The sequence below is a fragment of the Hipposideros armiger genome, unplaced genomic scaffold (genome assembly GCF_001890085.2).
Source record: "Hipposideros armiger isolate ML-2016 unplaced genomic scaffold, ASM189008v1 scaffold_79, whole genome shotgun sequence".
NCBI lineage: Eukaryota > Metazoa > Chordata > Mammalia > Chiroptera > Hipposideridae > Hipposideros > Hipposideros armiger.
Window position 1 is genome coordinate 50,927 of NW_017731429.1, and position 16,895 is coordinate 67,821.

The window sequence follows — 16,895 nt, forward strand, 5'->3', positions numbered from 1 at the left end:
TTCAGTCTAGTTGTGGAGAACGTTGCTTCACTGGTCCAAGTTGGCACCATCATTACGCTCTTCCCAGACGAGGCTTTCCAAATTTTTGCTAAGCATATTATAATCAGAAAAACAGTCGAAAATGGTGTGAGTGATTTTTCTCCCTTCTGTCAAAAAGCAGTTGAGAAAGAGATCTGGGATAAATAACTTAAGTTCTGGGATAAGTAACTTAAGTTCTAAAATAACCTGTTCTTTTTCAATTGGTTAATTACTTGGTAGATCTAATTGGATAGTTGATAAAATGAGTGGGAAGTTGAAGAAGGGGGGGGGGTTTGTGAATGCTTGGCAACCCAATGGTAATTTTGAACAAGCAACTTGATAGTTATTGAATCCTAGTAGTTTTCCAAACTTAAGTGCTATGGTTTGGAGGTTTTTCAAATTTTTTGAAACTAACTATTTGCTGGAGTAGAAATTGGCATAAATGAATACAAACTTAAATTACCCCATTAGTGCAAGGGATTATTCAGAAACTGAGGTTTATATAAAGAAATAAAACCCTCAGGAAAATAAAACCCTGTAGTTTTTTGAATGCATTTGAAGCTAGATAGCCAAGACTTCAACTTCTTAATTGGTAATGTCAAAAATCACATAATATTTTACAATAGCAGGAACAATGACATACCCTGAGAACATTCAAATCAAGAAGATAACGGGCACAGTGTGTGGTCCTATCAAGTTAAGGTATTGAGTACTTGGCTTCTGGAGCGGTTAAATGCTTCTTTTCGCCTAAGTTGAAGTTGCCCTGCACAGTGGTGTTACAGCCCTGTCCTTCCTTTTATAAGGAAATTTCAGGTTCTGATAAAGACCAAATTACCTTTGATTGGGAAAACTACAGAATAATATAAAATAAATTTTAAATAGAAAATAATTCCATTTAGTGTATCAGAAATGGTACACAAATGGATAACTTCTTTAGTACCTTTGCTTGAGTAAAACAACAGAAACAGTTGTAATTTTTTTTAGGATTATTTAGGATTACTTAGATATATAAGTATATAAAATAAGCAGAGTATCTAAAGAATTATTTACCTGGCTTTATGAATATTAAATAGGAAATCCACAGATGTAAGGACCACAATTAAGAAGCCCAAAGGGATATTTTGGAATTTCTAGGTCAACTTAAATTTATTGAGAGAGAAACTGAGGTTCGGAGAGGAAAATGAACATTTCTGAAGTAACACTATAAGTCAGAATTTGGTCTTGGACATCTTGGCAGCACCACACTACTATTAATTTTAAATTTGATACCTCTTCTGAGTTTCTGTGTTATTGTTGAGATAGGACTTAACATTTGTTGTTCTTTCCTATTGTTCATTATCCATTCACTCATTCAGTAACCAACTGCTTCCTAGTGCTAGATAGTTTCCTAGTTACTGAATAAACAAAAATCCGGTTCTCACAGTGCTTATTCTTTTGTGTGGAAAAAATGACCCCGTAGGCTGCTGTGAAAAATGGGTTCATATATATATAACACAGCCTGTGAGGTGGAGTCTGTTATCATTCTGATTTTATAGATAAGGAAGCAGAAAGTACTAAGAGGATTAAGTAACTTGCTGAGGATCACATGGCCAGGAAGTGGCAAAGCTGAATCCAGGCTAGGCAGTCAACCCAAAGGTGGTGTCCTTTACCTCTGTTCTGCATCAAAAACTCTCGGCAAAAATGGTAAAAAGACTGAACTTGCTAAGGCAACATGGGTACCTGAACAGTGAGTGGGAAGTGACCAGTATGCTAGAGAATTTAGGCTGCTGTGAAAGGGGCTTGGCAACACTGGACCTCACTTCAGAGAGTCAGTTGGTTCATCTTGTCCAACTTTTTTTTAAAGGAAAGAATGGGTAAAGCAGTGATCCTTGTAACCTATGAATCCATATTTGAATTCTTCTCTGTTTAACTTTTCAAAGCCACTTTTTTTTTTTTCATGTGAAGAATAATGCCTGTTATCTCCAGGAATCATTGTGAGGCCCAAATGATATAGATGGAAACCCTTTGCAAATTGAGTTTTGAGCCTCTGCTGCATGGATTCTAGGTACCTTCTTTCAGTGTTTTTGGCAATCAACCTGTATGTTTACTTCTCTAGCTCATGACAAGGTGTATGAAGAAGTGGTGCCCGGTACTGGGAAGAGTGCTTGGCTCTAGGAGTCCTTGATTTTAAATCCTCATTAGACCACCTCCTTTAGGTATCTTTTTTTTGTGTGTACCCTGAGACTATATGTTATCTATGTTCTCTTGAACCTCTAAGATTTATAAGTAACCTGGAATTTGTTTATAAAGTATGAAGTGATAGGTAAAAGTCGAGGTCCTATAGTTCTGTAATACTGAAGAGGAGGAGGAGTGCAGAGTCCTTGAACAAATATGAATGATCAGGGACTGCAGCCAAATCAGTCATGCTCCTGTTATTTCCCCCTCCTCTCAAAATAACAAGCCATCCTTCCCCTCATAGGGGAATTCATTTGGTGTGAGCCATCATGCTTATCACTATGACTCGGTTGTGCCAATTAGCAAAACCACGCTGATGAGAACCATGGGGCCCGTTTCTTCTACTTTGAATGCCCCTAACTCTTTCAAAACGTTGGGAAAGTCATTTCGTCTGTGATTTAAATTTCTGCTTGGATGAGGAAGTTTCCCGGGCTTCTCCAAGCCTGGTTAGCTTGCTGAACCACATGATGCTGTAATGAATTATTTACATGTTTGTTTACTTCATTGAATTCTGAACTTCTTAAGGGCTGGGACCACATCAGTACTTGTGTATGTGCATACTAGCACTTTACATGATGCCTGGGAAATATTATATGATTAATGAATATTTGATAAATGAATGGAAGAGCTTAGCAAAGTACAAAATACGTTATATTAGTGATTTTTTTCAGGATGTGTAATCCTAATACCTGAGAGATCAAAATTAGCAGGATCGAATAATACCTGGACCACCCCTCATGGATGTCCTCTTCTAGGACTTTGTAGGCTGAGTCTCATTCTTAGGAGATAAGAGTGTTTTTAAAAGGGATTAATTTCACAAAATTTATATAATGATCTCTCTTTGTTAAATAACCAAGAAGACCCCACCCAAAGACCCATTTCACCTTTCATTTCCGTTTTTTAAAAATTATGTTTTATAAAAAAAATTACTTGTTTACATTCAACTTAAATACTATCCTGTATTTTTTTCCTCTTGATATATCATGGGTGTTCTGTTTTTATTCTTCTATAGCGGAATCAGCATAGTTTTTATTAGAGGGCCAGATAACAAATGTTTTAGGCTTTTTGGGCCTGAATGGTTTCTGTGGCAGCGACTCAGTTCTGCTTCTATAGCACAGAAGCAGCAACAGACAATATATACACAAGTGACCTGGCAGTGTTCCAATAAAACTAAAAGCAGGCAGCCTTCCCTAGACTTAACGTGCTCACCTTTCTCCTATAGAGTTCATATTTATCATTTAAAATGTTGTATAATATGCCTTTGAATTATTAATTTACGTAATCATTTTTAGACTTGAAAATTTGGGCCATTCTTTTGTTCTTATTTTTGTTTTTAACTTTTCTGTTATACTCTAATATGTGTCTTCTTTGTTCAGCATTTTTTTTTCATTTATGTGTATTTGATGATTTCTATAAGGTAGACCTCAAGAACTCTTGACAAAGCCTTGGGAGACTGGTTTCTAAAACAGCAGTGGTGAGGGGAGAACTGGTGTAACCACACTTGGCCTGTCTGACTGGCATGTGACAGGGGAGAAGGGAATATGGTCAAGAGCCCATGCCAAAGAGAAACACCAAATAGAACTCTGAGGGGTGTAGGTTGCATCATGTGAGGTTACCAATATGCGCTTCTTTTGATCTCTAAAAATATCAGTTTCATGTAGTTCAGCACAATAAATACAAATTTTTTCGACCTTTGCTCACAACATACCCTCGAACTACTTAGCCCAATTTTGTCCTAGACCCTTTTTTATTTCCGTGTTTCCAGTTCTGAGTTGGGGCTTTAGCAGGACATGAGGTCAGCTGAACTCATGCTAGAGATGATCTTCTTAGCCAGAGGTAGATAGATGGGCTTCACAATATCATGAATTCCCAAGATAGAAGCAAAACGTTCCTACGAGTAGCCTATGCAGAGGGTGCCAAAAAATTGTATACACATTTTAAGAATACACATTGGATTAAAATTGTAATACAATGAATGATGCTAGAGCATTCATTTGATTAACGCCATCTTTGGAGCGAACGTTGTAGGTACTACACATTGCTACTGTAATTCCCTTAAACTTTGAAAAGTAATACATAAATAACATCTCTTAAAATTTGTACACTTCCCCCCCGCCACTAGTAACTTGCCTTGTAATATATAGCTTAGCGGGTGGCGAATCCAGAATTCAAATCTAGCCCTTTTGGATCCTAAGGCCATACATTTTTAATTCTACCATTAAATATGAGTTGAATTCAGAGATAGTCAAATGCAATAAGGTAATTTTATCTTCAAGTGTAGTTTAGCCCTTTCATTCCTCTAAACTTGGGGTTTGCAAACTGTTGGCTTATTTTTGTAAATAAAGTTTTGTTGGAGCACAGTCTAGTTCATTCATTTATGTATTCCCTATGTACATTTTACATCACATGGTAGAGTTGACTGGTTGTGACAGAGGCCTTATAGCCTGCAAGCCTTAAAATATTTACTACGTGGCCCCTAAAAATTAAATATACCAATCCCTGCTTGGAGGTAAAGTAGTATTTGTTATATGAGATTAGAAGTCTGCAAACTACAGCCCGTGGGCCAAAACCAACCTACTGTATACTTTTGTCAAAAGTATGGAGACACAGTTGGCTGTGGGGCTGATTTGACTGCTGTTGTGCTTTTATTCCATTATATTAAGTCAACACCTGAAATTGTGCCCAAGTCCCTCCTCATAGAAATTTTTTTTTAGATTTTTTAAAATTGGGGAATTGGGGGATGGGAACAGCACTGGGGGATTAGGGGAAGGGGAACAGACAAGTTGCTGTCCTTTTGTTCTTCAGTCTAGTTGTGGAGGATGTTGCTTCACTGGCCCATGTTGGTATTATCATTGCGCTCTTCCCGGGTGAGACAGATCAGTCAGTCGCCACTTCTGGACAGCCATTCATGGCAGCTGCTGGCCACTCATGCTGGCTGCTGGCTATACACGGTAGCCCATGGCAACCCACTGCCACAGGGGCTGCAGCCTATGCCGTCACAGGAGACTCACAGCAGCCCAGCTCCAGGTTGAGCTGTTGTTCAGCATCTTAGCTGTGGAGGGCAGTGTCACTGGCCCTCATATGTGGGATTTGAACCGGGGCCCTCTGGCATCCCAAGCCAGCTCTTAACCAATGCGCCACGCAGCTGGCCCACCTCATAGAAATTTAGCATGCATTTTTCTTTCTTCCTCCCACAGTCTATGTTCTCATTCCAGATTATGTGTCCCTCCTCCAAGAAGAAATGTTATAAAATGAGGGTTTTTAGGCTCTGGACCAAAGCCTCTGGGTTCAAATCCTGGATCGATCAATTTATAGTTAATGTTGAAATAAGACAAAGGGTCATATTAGTGAAATAAAGAAGAGGGAATATTTATTCATCAGGTTACTTTAGCTCTCTCATCATCAGGATAACATGATAAATTGGACAGAAGTTACAGAAGAAAAGATTATGTGTAGTCCTATGGGAAATTTTCATCACTTGTTCTTGTGTTTTGCTGGAGTGGAGCTTCTCTGAGTGGAAAAATGTAAGGACACACCGAACAGATCTGTTATCTTAGGTGGGAGCTACGTCTCCTCTGAGCTGCGCTTCTACTTTCCCCCTGGCAAAATGGGGTTATTGGTACCTGCCTCCTCATAGGCTTATTGTGAGGATCAAATGAGGTGGCTTTTGTAAAATGCCTGGAGTGTGGCAGATGCTATAAAAATGTTAGTTTCGTGCCTTGCCTTTCGTAGCCAGAAGTGTTTTGTTATGTAAATTTTGGATGGTGACTAACAATGCTAATCATAGAAACCTTTATTTCTCTTCCTTTTCTAGAATGTTTTCTCAGAATGTAATCTCTAATATGGAGTTTTGGTTGTCGTTGGCAGGGGCTGATCCCTAAGATGAAACAAACAAACAAAAAAGGGGTGTCTTTACTGTGAATGGGAGCCAAGGAAATGGACCTGAGAGTTGACCATAGGTTCACTTGGCCTTTTCTTCCCTTCTTTGATTGCAGTATAAAGAAGAGGGTGGCAAGGTGACCAGTTTGTGTCATGAGACCATGATTGGGTGGGTGCATGATGTGCTGGGCCGGAACTGGGCTTGTTTCACCGGAAAGAAGATGGAAACTACCTTTGAGAATGTGAACACAGCACACCTTAAGAGTCTCCAGGAAAAGTGAGTTGTCACAAATGAAAGATGTATTTAGTTTCGTTTTATAGTATGTATGTGTGTATGTTAATTCTTGGAAAATTTTATTTTGAGTATGTAAAATATATTTGGCTTGGAAACATAAGCCATGTTATGTAAAACTTGACTGAGAGCCGGCCTAGTGGCTCAGTTGGTTAAGAGCTCGCTCAAGAGTTTGAGCTCTGAGCAACAGCGGTTTGATTCCTGGCCCGAGCTGAGCAGCTGTGAGCTGCCAACAGGTGGCAGGATGGCTCAGCTTAAAAAAAAACACAAAAAACACTTGTCTGGAAAAATATGTTGACTGATGTAATTGAGAGAAGTATTTTTTTCGAAGCACTCCAAAAATAATGTACCAATGATGGCTTTAAGGAAAATTTTATATAAAGGACTACAGAACTGCACTGAGTAATAAAGAAAAAATCATTTTAATATTGCCATATAAAAACATGTTGCATAATATTTGTAGATACATGTGTTTATGTTGCAACAAGTGTAGGTAATACTAATTGAACATAAATTTTAAATAAGGCAGTAAATAACTGAAATTAAAATTCTTAGTGTTTATGTAGTGTATGTTGTTTATTAGGGCTGACATAACAAATTACCACAGACTGAGTGGCTTAAACAACAGAAATTTATTTTCTCACAGTTCTGGAGGCTAGAAGTCCAGGATCAAGGTATCAGCAGATTTGATTTCTTCTGAGGTCTCTCTGCTTGGCTTGCCAATGGCCACCCTCTCTCTGTGACATCATATGGTTATCCTTCTGTGTGTCCTCATTTCTTTTTATAAGAGCAGCCATCATATTGGGTTAGGACCCACTCATGTGACCTCTTTTTCCCTTAATTTTTTCTTTAAAGGCTCTATCTCCAAATATTGTAACATGCTGACATACTAGAGGTTAGGACTTCAGTGTACGAATTTTGAGAGATCACAATTCAGCCTATAACATGCAGTTAATGTTTTTATTAAGTTAGGTGCACTTTAGGTAACTGTGAACCATACAAACAAGAGATTTTAGACTTTTATTAATTTGGGAAGGAGAAGAAAAACAAGTATGAGTAGCAACCTTTTCTGTTTTATTTAGTTGTGAAATCTACTGATAGTGTACGTGAACGAATTATCTAAAGCCAGGTCACACTGGCAGGAAATGACTGCAGCAGAGAGGCGGGAGGCATGAGTTCAAAGAGGATGAACTGCACTTGTCTGGGAAAGTGCTGACCTAGTCTAGACTAAATTCATCCATTCATCCCCCCTCCCCCCGCCACTATTTTGAATTTAGCTTTTAAATGGCTTTTGATTGTTAAGCAACACATTTCCTAATAAGATGTTTACTTTTCTCCCTACCAGTTAGGATATACTGTGTACTATTGTGCTTTTTTGGTATCTTAAATATTGCTTCATTTAGTGAAGAAGCTGCTAACTGGAGTGCTCAGAACCTCTGTTGCCTCACCTGTAAAACCGGCATTTGGGATGAAATTACCCTCAAGGTCTCTTTCAGCTCCTAATGACCTGGTAGCCGATAGTAAGGCGCATTATTTGTAATCTTCTTGGATCTTAAACATTAAAAATAATAGTGTTTAAGACCTATTTTGTTACTATTGTAATGCACATAGCTCATGATGTTTTGATAGACATTATGATAAAGCAAGGGAATTAGGGCTATTTACTGCTTCTCAAATACTTAAAGTCCATGAAATAGTAACTCATCAGTGGAAAATATTTTAAGACACAGTATTTACAATTTAAAATGTACTCTTGTGTCTAAAGAAACAAATAACCGTAACTTGTTTTTGTTGTAAGAAATATGATAGGGGCAGTTGTAGATTCTCTTTAATAAAGGTACCTACCTCTCGCTGCACACTTTGCAACAAGCAGGGAAGAACTTTGATAAAAACATTAAAACATTATCAATGTGGTTGCACTTTGTTCTTATTATTTTCGGTGCTACCAGGGTTCTTTGCATCAAAACACTCTATGCCATCTAAATTAAAAGAGCAAGAAAAGTGCACAAATATGCGTAAGATGTTACTCACGTTAGGTAGCTGTATAAACTTCTTTGATATTCTGCTTTTTAATTTAATATAGTGTGAACACTCTATACATTTTTACTGAGTAAACTATATGGTAAATTAAGTACCATTATTTATTTAAACAATTCCATATCTTAGAACATTTGTTTAGGTTGTTTATGATCTACCAGTAGTATACAAGCATATCGTTGAACATCCTTATACATATATCTTAGTTAATTTGAACTTTTGTTTTCATAGGAGATATCCCAGTTCCAGGCTATTGACATATATACGTGCATCTCCTTAGGAAAAAGTGGAGGGTGCCTTTTGGACAGTCTGTTTATGTATGAACCAAATCCAAATTTGTTTTGGTGCCAGAAGAACAGCTTTGTTTGAGCAAAGGATATCAACACAAATTGTACTGTAAACAGCAGTTTGCTTAAAATATGAGGAGTGAGGAGGAGGTATTTTAAAAGCCTGATGACTTTTGAGCCAAATTAAGGGGATTTTTTTTTTCAGATCAAACGTTGATTACCATTTGTTGTTGGAGTATCTGATGCCGTCCCTCATGGCTCCCAAGGATTCCTAAGCTGGGTTGATGGGGACATGTTCTGCATGCCTCACACAAAGTGACTGAGTCCAGTGAAATCTTCTTAGGGTTAAGGATAGTTCAGGGATTCATAATATTTTAATATTTGTTCTCTGAAATTGGATTTCATTTTGTCTTATAATTTTAGTTTATTTAAATTTTGTGTTCTGTATATATGATGTTTGTCCCATGGACCAGAAATTCAGTGTTCTATGTCTCCCTCTACACTGTGGCACACTTAACCTGCAAAAATTTTTATACTAAAAATGTCGAATAAAGACAAATTTGAAGATCTGAATATGGTGCTGAAGTTAAATTACAAAAGAAAAAAAAATGCCTTCCTGAAAGATACCACTTTTCACTGAGGCCAGAGTATAAGATTGCCTATTTTCATGATATCTATGTACATCAGTGAAGAGTATACCTGAAGCTGTCTTATTTTTGTTGGCAGGTATTCTAATAGGCTCTACAAATATAATCACGACTTTGTGAAAGCTATCAACACTGTCCAGAAGTCGTGGACTGCAACCACATACATGGAATATGAGACTCTTACCCTGACAGAGATGATGAGGAGAAGTGGGGGCCACAACCGGAGAATCCCCAGGTAATAAAGCACATCTGTTTATCACTAATAAAGATATTTGTGTTGAATGCCATCCTCCCTTCCAGCCAGCTGTCCTTGGGTCGCCCACGATTTTATTTGTCAACTTAAACTTTTTCTGTTATCTTTTTTTCCCCTTACCATTTCTCTGTCCTATTAATACATATGCTAAATGCTCTCCAAGTCCTATTTATGGGTTTTGCTTTCACAGCATCTGCTGCTTCCGTGACTTCCTTTCCGTTTTCTACATGCTGGCTTAGAGCTTTGTCATCGCTTTCCTGAATTATGGATCAGTCCCCTGCCCCGTCTCTTTGATTCTGTTTCTTTGGTCTCTCCCTCCCTGCTCCCATTCTTAGCCATTCTGTAACTTACTGGCCGTTTCATCTTTCTATACTCAGCTGTGATCGTGTTACTACCTATTTTCTAATGAATAAATTTAACTTGGTAACTAAAACCATCTGAATTTTACCATAACTATATTGAGTACTGTGACCTGTTTTTAAACAATGATACACAATTGCTAAAACTTTCTTTTCATATAATCACCATTTATGCCACTCCCTTTGCCTCAAATACCCCTCACTTTGCTTGTAATAACTATCAAATTTGCCACCTGTAAATATCTCAAAATTCTCTCTCTGTTTAAAGGTCCAGCAAAGAACGTTTCCTTGTTATCAATACATCTCTATTAGTTTCACCCAGAAGTGACTTTTCCCATCTTTAGCGTATTTCCCCATGTATAAGATGTTCCCATGTATAAGACGCACCTTAATTTTGGGGCCCAAAATTTGAAAAAAAATGTATTACATAAAGTTATTGAATTCAAGTTTTATTCTTCATAAAATTCATACAATACCTCATCACTGTCAAAAAATCTACACCCAGTTTTTACACCCCAAATTTTTCGAAAAAGGGTGCATCTTATACATAGGGAAATATAGTATATTCTTACTTTGGGAAATTAGGTCGTAATACTTTGAATTTATATAGTCAGGAAGGAATTCGGTAGATTTTTTTTTTTCTTTCAAAACTATAGCTGGACCTATCAGTGTGTGTGTGTGTGTGTGTGTGTGTGTGTGTGTGTGTGTGTGTGTGTATGTATTTGTATTCCCTTAACATTTGTTAAATAGCCAAGGACATTACTGTGATGCCATACCTTGCTCTAGGAGAGATTGATACAACTGAAGGTCAGGGAACTAGAAACCAATAGGGTTCTTATGGGAGTCAATAAATTGTGATGGTAGTTTATTTTTCCCTTAGTACATCAAAACATTTTCCAAATTTCAGAAAGTATAATGATTATTTCGTTAATACATATAGAGTCCTTGGTTCAAATTTTAATGTCTGAACAGGCCACTAATCGGTTCATTGTTAACTAACTAAAATGTATTTCTAACTTTTCACCTGTAGACTAATAATTCTAATGATCTGGCATTTTTCAGCTATGAGGCTGTATGGAGATTTTTCCTCTCCAACCGAGAGCATTGTCTCATAATTCTGCCTTTTTCTCAAAAGAATCTTGTACAGTATTTCTCAAGGTGTATTCTAAGGAATTCCTACTCTACAAGACGCCCTGATTAATCAAAAGGAAATGGAGCACGTCTTGCATATCCCTTGTCAGATTCACTATAGTGAAGGAGACATACTGTGTCTGTGTGAGATAGGAAGTTGAAACCTGTTCAGTAAAAATCCAGAGGAGTGTCAGAGGAGGTGTTGTCAGCGTTTGAGCCTAAGGAGACTGGGGCTCCTGCCTGAAAGATATGAGCCTCAGACACAACTGCTTTGCCACGTGTCATGTGCCACGTATCTGAGGAACTCTTTTGTGCTGGACTCTTTGCTCTCTCCACCCAACCACTTTTGTGTTGGAGAATGGCTAGCTTTATGAAGTGCTGCTTTTAACCGCTAAGGCTCTGTAGAAAGTTTAAGATAAGGAGATGGAACTGAGTGAAGTGGGAAATACTGAAGCACACATTATGGTCTATCTGCCTGGTTTGCAGTAGCATTTCGTTTATAAATTAGTTCTGTTGTAAGAATCTGATGACATAACAAACTTTCAGAGATTCTTTTTTTTTTTTTTTTTTAATTTTATTGAGGAACAGCCATGGTCATTGGACACACATTGCCTCCATGCCACAATGGCATAGTTGACCCTCCTTAGGGAGGGCGCTGTTCACAGTGGTCCATGCAGGGATTGAACCAGCAACCCTGGTGCTATCAGCACCATGCTCCAACCAACTGAGCTAACTGGTCACCTCTCAGAGATCCTTAGCTTGAGGCTTAGGGAATTTGTGAAACTGCTGGAGTTATAGAAAAACTTAAGGTTTTGGGGCATCTCTCTGATGACTAGATTCTTAAAGAATCTGGACCTAAATGATTAAGAGCCAATAATGTATAGTGTTCCTGTCATGTTTGTAATTCCCACTTATCCGCCTCCCAAATTCCTCTTTCTCTCTCTTCATTTTCACATTACTAAGCTTCAGCTGTCACGTTGTTTTTGCTTTGTCTATATGCACATTGATGGGAAAACATTTGGGCTTACAGCATGGTGAGAAAAAGGAAGTTTGAATGCCTCTTGTGTTCCAGATAGTCACACAAGAGTATCAGCATCATATTTTGTCCTCTTAATGACATGAATGGATGATGGTAGTTATCATCATAACAGCTTAATAATTTATTAAGGACTTATCAGAGACAGGCACTGTTCTAAGCACTATTTTCACAACAGTCAATTGAAGTAGGTATGCTTATACCCATTTTAATAGAATTCGATCATAGTTTTGTGATGTTAAATTCTTTGATGTCACATAGCTGGTAAGTGGTGACCCATTTGTGGGAGGTTAGTATGACTGAGATACCTGCCCTGAAATTACATTGTGCTGCCAAATTTCAATTCTTTTTGTATCTTTCATATTAGTGTATTCTTAGGTATGTACAGGACAGTTAGTTAATATCTATTGATTGAATCTTTTGACCTCTCAATGTGAAATCACAGAAACTGTTTATTTCCTTCAAAAATTTGTTTGCACCCTGTTTTTTATTCATAAATCTCAGAATCAATAGCCAAGGTTTGTTTTTGTTTTTTTTTCCCCCTGACCTATATATAAAATTTATATATACTGTACATAGCTTTTTATGTGCCTTGGTTATTCCATTGGCATTATCCAAGTCGAATGTTTTATAGAATTACTATAACTTCTTTGAATTTGTTATAGTAATTTCTGTATGTTTCATGTCTCTTAATACTGTCTCTCATATGGTCAAAGAATACCTCGTGTTCCTTTTCTAACAATGTCCCTGGTTTAATTAATATTTTAGTGAAAAAATGATTGACATTTCTGCATGGAGTATGTTGTCTGTTCCTTACAATTCTCAAGGTTATTATTGCTAGTTATGACTGATTTTTTTCCTTTCTCTATTTCATGTCACTTCCATTGTGTCCTAGTATTAACTTATATCATCTCTAAGAGCAGTGTGTGAGAGAACAAACTGATTGAGAATATTTGCCGAGGATATGAAGAAGTCCAGAAATAATCTTTGCCAGTAACTAAATTGGAACCTGGTAAAATCCAACTGGGTAACCACTGAAAAATTAGAACAGTGTGGTATGATAATGCCAAGTTGTATAAGAAATTCAAGTAGTTTACAATAACAGAAAAATAAATGCTCCCACACTGTAATGGTATTGCTCTAACAAAAGAGTTGAGGGAGCATAGAGGGAAGTGAGTTTTTGTTGGGGTTGGTGGGTAGGATTAGAAGTCAGGGAAAAACTCTAAGGTGGTTTTGTCTAAGCAGTGGGCAACAGTCGTTGTAGATAAAAGTAGAAGCAGTGCAAAGACATAGAACACTGAGATCATTTGGCAGGCTTGGGGAAACTTCAAGAAGTCAAATGTGGCTAGAGCTAGAATGTTCTATTTGTTTTACATCTCTAATACAGAGGAGCCTGTAGAACAAGTTTCTCATTTCCAGAAACTGTCTATTCATCATTTATCGTCCCAGGCAACTCCTTTTTGTGTCTTACTTTCGAAGCATATCATATAAGGTGTAGCTCTGTAATGATGAAGCAGTTTTGTCTGTTGTTTATGGAGCTAGTCTGCCTACTTTATACTTAGACCTTTTATTTCTGTGCCAGCCTCACTTCTTTCCCAACCACCTCACTATCACTACCACCCATCTCTAGAGTCAAACGTAAGTAATTCCTCTATTTTCTCTGTATACTTTGTGGGCCATCTTTAACTTCTCATGTCTACTTTCTTGGTCAAAATCTGTTAAAAGTAAGAGAATGCAGCTATGGAAGCATACTAAAAATAGCATCACAGTGACATACAAAGCCAGTGCCCTTGGTCACAGGGGAAAATTATGAGATCATTCACGATAAAGAAAGATAATGAAAGCCCTTTGCACAACTTAGTTGTGAAATTGACACATTATTGTATGATAGACATATTATTGTGTAATAGATACATTGAAACACTGACAGGACAAGTGCTCTTTGGGTCTGAAATTAGATCCTAGCCAACCAGGTGGTTGAATCATGAAATTAGAGGTAGGAAATCACCCTTAAAGGAAAGACTATATATTGATGTTAAGTGTGTATTTTCATCCTAGGCCCAAACCTGCACCACTGACTGCTGAAATACATGAGAAGGTTTTACATTTGCCAACATCTTGGGACTGGAGAAATGTTCGTGGTACCAATTTTGTTACCCCTGTTCGAAATCAAGGTAAAAAAAAAAGTCTAATTTTTCATTAATTCATTCTGAGACATTTATTGAACATTTACTATGTGCCAGGCTCTGGGTGGATTCTGAGAATACACAGATGAAATGGGCATGATCCACTTCAGTAAAGAAATGGAAACAATGTGACCAATCAACATTAACGTCTTCCTTTGTATCCATGACAGATGTTGGTACTAGATGATCTCTCCAACTCAGCTCAGTATTTTAAATTTTCCTCATTGTATGTTCCAGGTAGCTAATGAAATTAATCAGAGTGATAGGTAAGCCAAACTCATTGCCCTCCTAGTAGGAGAGACTCATGTAGAAACAAATTGCACACAACTAGCATTGGTCTTCCTTCTGCAAGCAGTTTGCTGGAATCCTTTGCTACCTGTCCTCCCATTCCCTGCCCTGTCCCCATCATTTAGTCTTTAATCACTACAGGAGCTCAGAAAATGGATCCTTATTTTTTTCTAGTAGATTTTTTGAACTGTGACCTTTCAGTTCACTTTACATCAGACTATGACATGCAATGGTTAATAGTAACCCAGCTTCCTGAATGGTGGCCTGGGCGCAGAGCCCAGGCTTACCAAAAGTATCACTATAATTGCATTTTACCAGATATTTTTGGAAATTGGATACAGTATAAGTAGATCGAATAACTCTTCCTCTAATAGCACTTGATAGTAAATTATCTTGTTATCCTAAATTTTAGCCAACAGTGACTTGGAGAATCATTTCTATAAAACTTAGGTTTTTTACTTCTAAGCTCATTTTGAAGATAACTACAGTATTCATGACTGATTTGTTACTATAAAATAGGAGTAGTATTTGCTATCTGCAGACATGCTGATTGTTGCCTCCTGAGAGGATTGCACGTTAATAACACCAAAGATAAATTGTTCTCCCCCTTTCCTAAAAATTCAGTGATGATTAGCCACTCCCACTTTTCAGCATTTACCACTGTCCCTTCAATTCCGTTCTCACTGAATTCTTGCAAAGTGTTCTAAATGCACAGCAGCCACTCAGCAAGGTTTTTGTTCTTCATCTGAAACCAGAGGCCTCATCCCTTTGTGTTTCCTTTGTACCACTTATTTGGGGACTCTTCAGCTCTAGGGAAAGGGTAGACCCCGAAATCCTTCTCTGTCTGCCTCTTTTTCTGGGGAGGGCTTCTTTGGAAATGAAAGACATCTGAAGGTAATTGAGAAAAGAATGGAAAGTGAAATGAAAGGGTTGATGTTAAAAGAGGATTAAAATTTCCTCTATCATGAAACAGATTTCCTATACTTATATGAAAGGATTAAGTAAAGACTGCATGTCAGTGTTGATTATGGGGCCTGGCCCATGGTTGCTTCTGCTGTGTGGCAGTGTTTATAGAGCATCTAACATGTGTTAGGATTTTTTTTTTTTTTGGTAATGGCTGAGGATATAAAAACTAATACAACATGGTCCTTGTCTTAGAGACTTATCGTTTAGCAAGACCTGCAAGCAAAACCTTAACAATACAATATGATAACTGATTCGATAAGGTGTTTTAAAAATTCATTGGGAAATAGGAAAAGGCAGAAAGAAAAATTTAATTCCACTCACTTCCCAAAAGATATGATTGACTAGTGATGACACAATAATTCAAGGGAAGAAAATTAAACTTCTAAAGCCAAATTCTCTGATATTGGTTTCCTTGTAGCTTGGTAAAAGCTAAATAATATTCCATAGTCTTTGAGTGTTGTAAATCTGAATTGTACATACATGGGCAATTTAAAAACAGGGATTTCATGGATTAATTGCTTTTGAATTGATCCCTTATCTGTAGTATCTTATTACATACTCTAGAAAGTGATGTACTTAGAGGTTCCTCTTTTGACTTTCTTTTGGTTTTCTGTACTTGAGGTTGGGAAAAAATTATTTTCTCTTCCTACTAATTGGGCTACTTGGAAATTTCCACTAACTTGAAGAACACCAGTGTTTATATAACCCAGAATTCAAAATTAGCCACAGTTAAGGGATTTCACAACTTTTCTTTATTCAGAGTGCAAAACAATGTTCATGGAAAAAGAAGTAGTGGGAGAACAAATGAGGTTTTACCTTTACACCTGAAAACAGCTTTAAACACCAGCCTTATAACTAGATTTACTTTGAAGAGTAAAAGAGGAGAGAGCTAGGAAACCGGAAGATAGGGACTTTCTTTGTTCTTCTCCCAGCTATGCTGTCTTTTTTTTAGTTTCAGTTGTACAAAACAATATAATAGTTAGACATTTACACTCCTCACAAAGTGATAACCCCTCTCCCTCAGTCTACTACCCCTTTGACATCGTATGCTGTCTTTAGTATATGGTATCTCATAAGGTCACATTAATTAGGGAATGCAGAGTATTTTTCTAATGTTTAAAATCTAGTTCATTTCAGTCCTGTTCTAATACTGTTTATACTATTAGAGCTAGAAGGTAGGGACCTTAAACTCTCTGTTCTATCCTTTTGATTTGACACACAAGATAAACTATGCCCAAAAGGTCAAGTGACTTGCCCAGAGTCACACAGCTGAGTGACAAAGCGAGAGGGAGTGTGTGTGTG

The 16,895-nt window shown here is 37.4% G+C and overlaps 1 protein-coding gene across 1 annotated transcript in view; it reads left to right on the forward strand.

Moving 5' to 3' along the window:
• The window catches only part of CTSC (cathepsin C), a 37,097-nt gene that overhangs the window by 15,269 nt on the left and 4,933 nt on the right, over positions 1 to 16,895 (forward strand). Inside the window, exons 3-5 of the mRNA XM_019643560.1 lie at positions 6,228 to 6,388; positions 9,454 to 9,609; positions 14,212 to 14,327. Coding sequence (XP_019499105.1) covers positions 6,228 to 6,388; positions 9,454 to 9,609; positions 14,212 to 14,327 — 433 coding nt within the window. The remainder of the gene's footprint in view (positions 1 to 6,227; positions 6,389 to 9,453; positions 9,610 to 14,211; positions 14,328 to 16,895) is intronic.